The 9,233-nt window shown below is 34.1% G+C and overlaps 1 protein-coding gene across 1 annotated transcript; it reads right to left on the reverse strand.

Annotated features, from left to right (window-relative positions):
* Nucleotides 1-180: 180 nt before the first annotated feature.
* Nucleotides 181-7,210, reverse strand: LOC149373971 (prominin-1-like). The gene is made up of 10 exons (XM_089595191.1): nt 6,868-7,210; nt 4,377-4,719; nt 4,038-4,273; nt 3,847-3,965; nt 2,420-2,838; nt 2,138-2,344; nt 1,518-2,055; nt 1,274-1,432; nt 1,071-1,192; nt 181-977 (listed from the first exon to the last, which is right to left on the reverse strand). The coding sequence occupies exons 1-10, from the start codon at nt 7,121-7,123 to the stop codon at nt 869-871; spliced, it is 2,508 nt and encodes an 835-aa protein (XP_089451317.1). The 5' UTR covers nt 7,124-7,210; the 3' UTR covers nt 181-868.
* Between the last annotated feature and the right edge of the window lie 2,023 nt (nt 7,211-9,233).

Here is a 9,233-nt window from a genome sequence, read left to right on the forward strand (position 1 = left end):
GCATCATTTTAGTGTTGGTAAATAATTAATTATTTATGGTTATTTGTGCATATACAGGTACACATTTATTGCTCAATAAACAAAAACACACAGAATTCGGGTACAATTGATTTTATTGATATAATACAAATAATTATAAGAATATTAACATATTGTACATGTTAAGACATAGAAATAATATTTATTTTAACCGTGTGTACTTTGATTGTACGAGTGTGTGCTTTATTGTAACTGTTTATACGTCGTCGACTAATAATTTGTAAATAATAAAAATGTAGTTCACGACTGCTTCTTCTCGTACGTTATTTTAAACTCAATTATTGAACAAATGATCCCTACCTGCGTATCTGTGTCATTAACTATAATTTTTTCAAGGATACAATTTACAAAAAAAAAATTTCACACCTCATGGGATTAATAGTTTGAATAGGACCTTGACAAATTTGACCTTTTATTTTGACAAGTAGGTTTTTCAGATTAAGAGTATTTTTGGATCTATAATAAAAAATATCCCAAGCGTCATACATTTTTTTGAATATAAATAAACTTATTTTGTTAAAAGGTATCATTTGTTTATTTTTTTTATAAGTAATCGATGAAACTGTTGTTTTCGCTAAAAATTTATATAACTTGTATTTTTTGAAGTTGCAGATTTTTATATTCTAATACTTGGCTCTACACCGAAAACACACAGACATTGTGTCCATGCTGACGTTACATTAATCATTCAATTTTTAAATATTGATAATTTTTCAATTATTGACACCTGAATATTCCAAACACAAAAGAGCTTGAATAGTCGGGAATTTTATGAGGGTTTGAAAATGTATGACATTATAAAAAATCATATTGATAAATCACATAGGCCTCAGATGTCTTCGGTTTCGGTACTTTTTCTTGGCTCTTTCTTGAGCTGTGCCCACCTACTCCTGTTCCTCACGTGCCTGACAGTAGCCGTCTGATGGGAATCTCTGATTCTAAAAAAAAAAAAAATTTTTTTTTCCTCATCCGTCACTTTTTGTTGTAAAGGAGCTTAAATGCTTATTTTTAATAAAACGTAATGCACGTACTCTTCCGTGGAACTGGCCAAATCCGCTTTGGGGGTTTTTTGCAGGCCAATGAATTTTGCACTCAAAATTACCATGGGAACGAAGAGGAACAGGCACCATCCCATGCTCAGCCAGTACCCATTCTGTAAAGTAGACATTTTTTGGTGATGAAAAAAAAAAAAAAAAAAAATTACCGATTTCCATGTGACAAATGTATGACTTACAAATGGGTCGAGGATATTGTCGCAGCCAATAACTATTGTCGCGTTGTACAAATTCGATAGCGGAGCACATCTGCCAAACTCGTTGGTGATGCTGTGCAGGACTTGAGGGAAAAACTCGCCAATCCGATTCTTCAGAGACGCTCCCATGCTCGTGACCATCTGTACACATTAGATTATAGACTCATTAGATTTATAAATATTATTATTAAAATTATGATTGCGTTTGAAAAAATGTATTGTATACTTCTTTCATAGCTATGGTCGCGTCATAGTTGACCCAATGCTGGGCACCTTCCACGTCTACGATGAGATTATTCACAGCTTTTTGCATCAACGTAGCATTTAATTGTATCCGCTTGACAGTGAAGATCAACTTTTCACCCATCGATATCGTATCATTGACTTTTTCGTTGAGCTTCGTCAATAATATAGAATGATTCACAAGTATTTGCTTACCATCACTATTCATCCAGCTACTATTCGAAAAATCCATTACTTTTTTTGCGGATTCCAACAAATCGGTGCTTGTTAAGTTCTGCTTTAAAATTTTGTCAATTTCATCAAAATTTGTTACTTTAACTGCACTACTAGCCAATTTTTTCAGTTTTTCCGTGATTTCTGGATTCATAAACTCGTACTTGCCATCCAGATTTATTTTATTTATAGACTCATCGATGGTTTTGTTGATGTCAAACCTGTCGATGTAGTTTTTCCAAACTTCGGCAATTACGTCGTCTTTTAAGTGTAATCCTCTTATCAAAGTTTCGTTTTTGTGACAAGAGCTATACAATCAATAAATCATATAATCATCGTAATTAAAAATGAAGATAGTAAAGACACGATTAAAAGTACAAAAAAACTTACTCGATAAATTCATAGAGGCTCCAATTAGATGATGTGTAATTTGAGCTCTCGACGTGTATTTTTTCACTCACGACTTGCATAATTCGACTGTCACGGGGATTTTTGAGCGTTTCACAGACGATACGCTCACTCGGAACACCCACCAGCATCTGCGCCACGTTTAGCACGACCAATACACTCGTCACGCAAAATATGGTCCAAATGGCCCTTCAATAATCAACCAACATTCATTTGCATTTTTTTTTACCATTTAAAATAATTATCTAGAAAAATGGCACCTACGTTGACAATAGATAGAAGCCGCAGCCGTTGTGACTATCTGGTTTTGACACCGTGAAAATGGCCCCAAGAAGTACCAGTATGGACATCACGAATATGGTGGTACAAACAACGAGACCAACAATGTACCAATAAACCGAGTACTTGTTAATGTCGAGCATTTTATCCTTTACAAGAGATTTGGTTTCCAAAAGAGTTTTGTTTAGTATTTTGGTCTCGTGTTGGATCAGCTCGAAGATACGTTTACGTGCCCCCTCAACTTTGCCTCGAACTTCTGATATGGACTGGCTGGTCTTTTTCTGGATTTTGGCCTCAAATTCCATCAACTTTTCTTTGCTCTTGTCTACATTTGCCATAACTTCTTTGTTGTTATACAGCTCCTCTATTTCTCTCTGAGCGTTAGTTACATTTTCGAGGGACACCTGCAGAATGATGTGAATTTAAAATCGATGCTTTCAAAATATCCAGAAACACACACACGCACACACACAAATACGCACACACACAAATACGCACACACACACACACACACACACATATATATATATATATTAAAGTGTACTGACCAGAAGGGTACGTACACTTTTATATATATATAATTCGAGCGCGCGGTGGCTCGGTCGGCTAGGTCGTGGATTGGCACGCGGGAGACCGTGGTTCAATTCCCGGCCAGTGCGACTTTTACGGGCAAAGTACCTCTGTGTCTTTCACATGTGCTTTTTCACCACGCAATGCTCCTCGAGGAGGGTTTAGGCGACCTTCTCGCAGCAAATTTGCCTAATTCCCCCTACCCCCCTCCCAGTGATGGGAGGCCTCCCATCCCTCTTCCCTTCCTTCTCCCAAGTGCTAAGTGCCCATAGTAGTGCCCTTATTAAAAAGGAGCCGGACGTAGAGCACTATAATATAAAAAAAAAAAAAAAAAAAAATATATATAATTCTGCCGTAAGTGGTTCTCTTAGTGTCCAGGGCTCATGCTACTGCATGAAACTCAAACAGAATAGTCTAATTTAAAAAATATAGTCAAAATGTCACTTTCGCACCCTGTCCCAATATCAATTTTGCACCTAAAAGCTCGTACTAGGAAAAAAAAAGCTTGTCTGCCGCATCGTTGCACATACCTACATCGTCAAGTATAGACGTCGTGTGTTACATTAAGCTCTATTAATTAAAAAAAAAATTTGTTGAATTTGGTGCCATTAAAGTTACAGGGATTTTTTTTTTAATTACAAATTTCTGGGAAAAATCTACGAAATCTCAGTCTAAGCGCGTTTTATCGCTCCTCTTTAAACAGCTATAACTTTTGAACGAAGACACTAAGTGGAACTAAAATGTGTTTCAATCGATAGGGTTTAATTCTAGCTTTAATTCTATTTAGATAAACACACTTTAACAATACAACGCAATCACTTATATATTTAAATTTGTTTTACTTCTCCAAGTTTTCCTTTTATGCCACTTGTAATTTTTTGTTTATCCCAACACTGCTTTCCAATGGGGGAACCCATCGTACTGAACTCTCGATTAAAATTTTCACAAAATCTCGAAAGCTCTAAAAATATGTAAAATAAATGAATGAGGCCTGATAAAAAAAGAAAGCAATGTATATAATATATTAACTCACCATCGTCGATTTCCGTAACATTATTTTTAAGGTTATGAAACACTTGGACCGCAAACCTCAGATTATCTCTCATATTGCCAAGGTCTAATACCATATTCTTGATGTTCTCGAAAATGACGATTCCTGGAAATTCTTTAAATTTACCATTTGCTGACTCACTGCCATTGACTATTATTGACGCAAGTTCTTTCACGAGCTGTTGCAAGTTCTGCTGCACGAGTATCTCCCCCTCGGCACTGCAAGCAATTAGATGAATTATTGGAATATCAATTACGCAAATGAAAAAATATTTTGGTATGAAATCAAGGGCTCGATTTTTCATCGGATCACGTTACGTACGTGATGCTGGTAATGTACACCTGAAGATCTTCCGTGGCATTGTCCAAGTGGTCGGGCAATTCACGAGTACCCCTCCGCACAGACAAACTGGAAAGTGTCGCAAAGGAGAGGCCAAACACCATAAGCACAAACACCAAAAGCAGTGCCAGGACCAGCAGGTTTTTGCTGTACTTTCGGTTCTTTCGGGAGATGCAGCGACAAACGCAGCAACCGATGAAGGGAAGGATCACAGCCAGTACCAGTAAAACTATCGACAATGTGGTCATGAAGCCGTAGTGCTTCAAAAGTTTGCCGGTGTCCCACTTGACTTCGATGATGTTATTCTCATTTATGTCGATGAAACCTGTTGACATTTTTTTTTTACGTTACTGTACATGTAGAAGAGAAGAAGGTAATTATCGGAGGAGAATTTACCAAATACGTCTAAATACAACGTTACGAAATGGAATGCGTAGTTTGACTCATAAAAACGCAATTTCTCACTCATTTGAGTTGAAAAATTCAGTTAAACGCTTTATTTATCCATACAATTGTTGGTTCTGTTATTTCTGTGTTTTACATTATGAAAAAAAAAAAAATTTTCGTACAAAGCGATTGAAGTTCAATTGACTCAATTAGAGGTCAATATAAACACCGAGAGGATTCCAAGAACAGCGAGAAATGCATAAAGACAATAAACAACTTTACGGGCAATGCTATTCAATTTTTATTGTGTCGTGACAACATTTCGACTACACTTTGGCAGTCTTTCTCAACAGAACAGTGGACACACCTTAGATTTTGACTCGGTACGGGTGTTGGATCGAGAATCTTCTCTTCACAAAAGGTTAGTTTCAGAAATGGTTTGTATTACAAAATTCGATACCGTAAATACAATTACAGATACAAATAAATTAAGTACTGTTTTTAAGTATTTTATAAAACATTGTTTAAAGGTAAAAGAATAAATCTCGATCGAACACTTGTCCGTTTTACTTTGGAATATTGCGTACTTTATACTGTACTATTATGCTGTACTACTGCTATATAGATACTTGTGTGATCGCCCCTTGTTACACACTGGTATTGAAACTTAGCACTATAACCTGTAAGCCTTGTTATTGTCTAGTCATTACTTACGAGCAAGAAAAGAGATGTAACTTATGCGAATTGACTTTGCTCAGTAATATTTTTGTCAACGTCGAATTGGTTTGTAATAATTTATTTATTTTTTGTAAAAACTATGTTTATAAGAAAAAATTTAGAAATTACCTAAGCTATTGTGATTCTTAAAAATTTTTATTTATATTATTAAATTTAGAGACTTGAGAAGGACTGCCAAAGTGTAGTCGAAACGTTGTCACGACACAATAAAAATTGAACAGCATTGCCCGTAAAGTTGTTTATTGTCTTTATCAATTAGAGGTTTTTTAAAATACCGAGTAATTAAAAAGAGATTAATTTTTATGAATTTCAGGGAACTTGACAAAAATTTTACAATTGGACTAAAATTAATTTTCCGCCCTCGGGTGGTTTTGGGAGGCTGGTACTTACTCGGGCAAAAAAGCAGTTTTCCGATACTCGTTCGAAAAGTCTCCTTTACGAACCTCGTAACGGATCTCGCCTTCGGCTCGGGCCGCAAACCTCTCGGTTCGCAAACAAAGACTTTTCAAACTCGTAGGAAAACTACTATTACTGCAGTAATTTTTTAAATAAATTATTTTTATGAATTCATTTTCTAGCATGATAGCTGCACGTCATGGTGAAAGAAGGCAATTTTTTTCTATACATTACAGGAGGTATCCCATTTTACGAAGTGTATTCAGATGAATGTGACTGCTGTGGTGACTTATAGGGGGACTGTGGACTAATTGGAAAAGTTTGAAATTAAAAAAATATAAAGAAAAATAAAGTCCATCAGTATCAACACGCACCCTGTACATATATGTATGTATTTATAGTACGTGACCACAAAATTGTAACAAATAACGAAAATTGCTGTTATACTAACTGTATTTCGTATAAGGAATTTTCACCTTTCACGTTTATTCTTACTTTTCAGAGCTAAAATTTTCAATAAAAAACCTTATCATTTTATGATACATTTTTTTTCACATCCATATTTCTAAATGTCATATCTACTTTCGTTAATGACGTATAAAAATAACTATTTGATTCACTGCACGATATTTCGCTATAAATGACACTGACGTTAAACAAAAAGTAAGACTTTAACGTGATCCTTTTAAGAAATAAATAGTAGACTGATCTTACTGCAAATGCATACATTAAAAAAAAAATTATAACGAATTCAATGCATGAATAGATATAGAAAATCGGTTATTCTTTGGAACAGGTCATGTACCTTATCTCGCGTGGGAGTTGCTTACGTCAATATGACGTCACCAATGCAGTGAATTAATAAAAAAAAAATAAAAAGATCTTGAGTACGCATACCTTTTTTACAAGTGCATATCATATTTAAGTTCAACAAAGGAAATAATTGTCTCACCCTCGGGAAGTGCCTCTTTGCCTTGAATCAGATCAATGAATCCATTGGTGAGGGCATAAAGTGCTTTCATGGAACTCGCGTGATTGGCTTCGATCTGAACTTTGTACTCCACCGAATTTGCATTTTCGCCGACGTGCGTGTAATTTATCGGTGGAAAGTCACTGGTCGTACCATTTCTCAAGTCATCCACAGCCGTCGATGCCCCACAGACGAGGAGCATAGGGGCCAACGCCAACCCGCACCGCCAAAACTTCATTTTTTACTATTTTTTACGAAAAATATTTGAGCGCACTGTTTTTGGAGGTACACAAAGAAGTTTTATCACGCGCAATGTTGTACTTCACCTCCGAGTGCAAGAGTTTTACTGATAGAGGTTCCTAAAATTTTACTAAACGACAGAGTAATCAGTATGTGTTGCAACACCGAGAAACTTTTGAGCTCATTTATGCATCGAGATAGTAATCGATAGATAGCACTAAGTAACCGACTGTCGCCTGAGGCATAATTTTGTTTCTTAATAATTTAACTGTAGCGTCAAAAAAAAAAAAAATTTGGCAAGTCTTGCTTCGGCAGTTCATTGAATGCAATTCAAACCAGGGAATATCTGTCGAATCGAATACACCCCAAGCGATGCCCAAGTTTTCCAAGACTAGACCTCACAGTTACGTGCTTCTACTAAATTAATTAATTAACATCATGTGAAGCAGATATAATATGGGGTAAAAAAATCTACGGGCCATTGTTTTTTTTGGTGATGGTCTTCAAAACAGGTGCTTTTTCTAGCGAATCGTGCCTTAATAGGATAGCTATCGAATGGACGTCTTTTAGTGAAGTACAGATTTTTTTGATTGTTAGTTTAAGAAATGAATTTTAATTTCAGGTTTCGTTAAGTTTTTATTATATGAGGTACTACTTATAAGCAAAAATCACTGTAATGTTATATGTGATTTGGTGTCGTATTTTTTTGGAAATATAGTTAGGATCGATTTCAATTCTTTTCACTTTGGATTGCAGTTACATAACAAAAAAAATTCGGTCTACCACATTTAAAAAAAAAAAATGTGCAGTAAAATAAAATTAAAAAAAAAAATATCAAGCTTCTTAAAAAAGAACATTAAAATGAATGAAAAATTTATTATTTATCGATGTATCAAGAAAATTTAAGAGAAACGCTCGGTTGCGTTAATATTTCATATACACCGCAGAGTAAAGCATTTTTTCAAAATGTGGAAGGAAATTTAGTAGAAATCATAATTAAATAGGACATAGAAATTATTTACGCAAAAAAAGTAAGTTTACTTTTGAATTTTCATGATTAAGTTCTAAGAAGTATTTATTGAAATCACTCTCATATATAATTTGTTTTTCCATCGACAGCAAAAAGAAGACTCTTGGATTTTAGATGATTATTATGTTGATGGAATCCAAGAAAAATAAGCAAGTTAGATTAGTACTTGTAAAAATTGTGTATTTTCATGAGATCGACAAGTTTTTCATTTAAAACTTTATCTACAAACATTTCGTAGAAAAGATACATGCTACAAAATTATTTTTTGGCCATTTTTATTATTTATAGTGTTAAATATACAGAAACACTAACTGAATAAAAAAGTTGTAGATTGTAATGAGCTCTGCAAGTTTTGTATTAGACTCAAAGTTGTAGAATTTTTATATTTTTTCATGCTAGGAAAAAAACGATGCTGTCTTCGTCGTTATCTTACATCATAGTTTATCCGCAGTTTATGCTCGATTAAACACGTGATGCAAAAAAATTGTTCTTTTTTGAACAGCAAAACTTTGTCATCCAACGAGAACGTGATTTTTTCTTCTCAATGATACTCGAATACGTCCTCACAATTATATCACGTCCTCACTTACCATTCATATACATGTGAAAGTTGCAATCCAAGTCTTTAATCAAATACTCAACAAAGATACAATGTGTTCTGTATGTACAAAATGTGGTAGTTGTATATTGTATGCATCTTTATGAATTCACAAGAAAAATTTCATTTTACACACAACAAATGACCATTTTTAAAAATAGTTCCATAAATAGAGACAAAGTCCTACTTAACCTATCTTTTGAACTGTAAGTAATATGGCACAAACTTCAACCAGGAATTTTTATATTTCTAGTAAACAAATAAACGATATAATTATTTTTGTTAAATAAAACAGTGTTATGCAAGTAAAAAAGCTTTAATTGTCTTAAAAAATTATAATCAATTTACGTTTTTTAAAATGTTTCATAAATAGGGACATAAAATATAACAATAGGTACAACGTTTCATAATTATGTACATTTTGGTCTTATAACTTTTTATAAAATAAAGTATTTCAACAACTAAGAACCATATTTAAAA

This window comes from Copidosoma floridanum, unplaced genomic scaffold, assembly GCF_036245765.1.
Source record: "Copidosoma floridanum isolate Cflo_tuat_1 unplaced genomic scaffold, Cflo_Japanese_pri ptg000025l, whole genome shotgun sequence".
NCBI classification, from domain to species: domain Eukaryota; kingdom Metazoa; phylum Arthropoda; class Insecta; order Hymenoptera; family Encyrtidae; genus Copidosoma; species Copidosoma floridanum.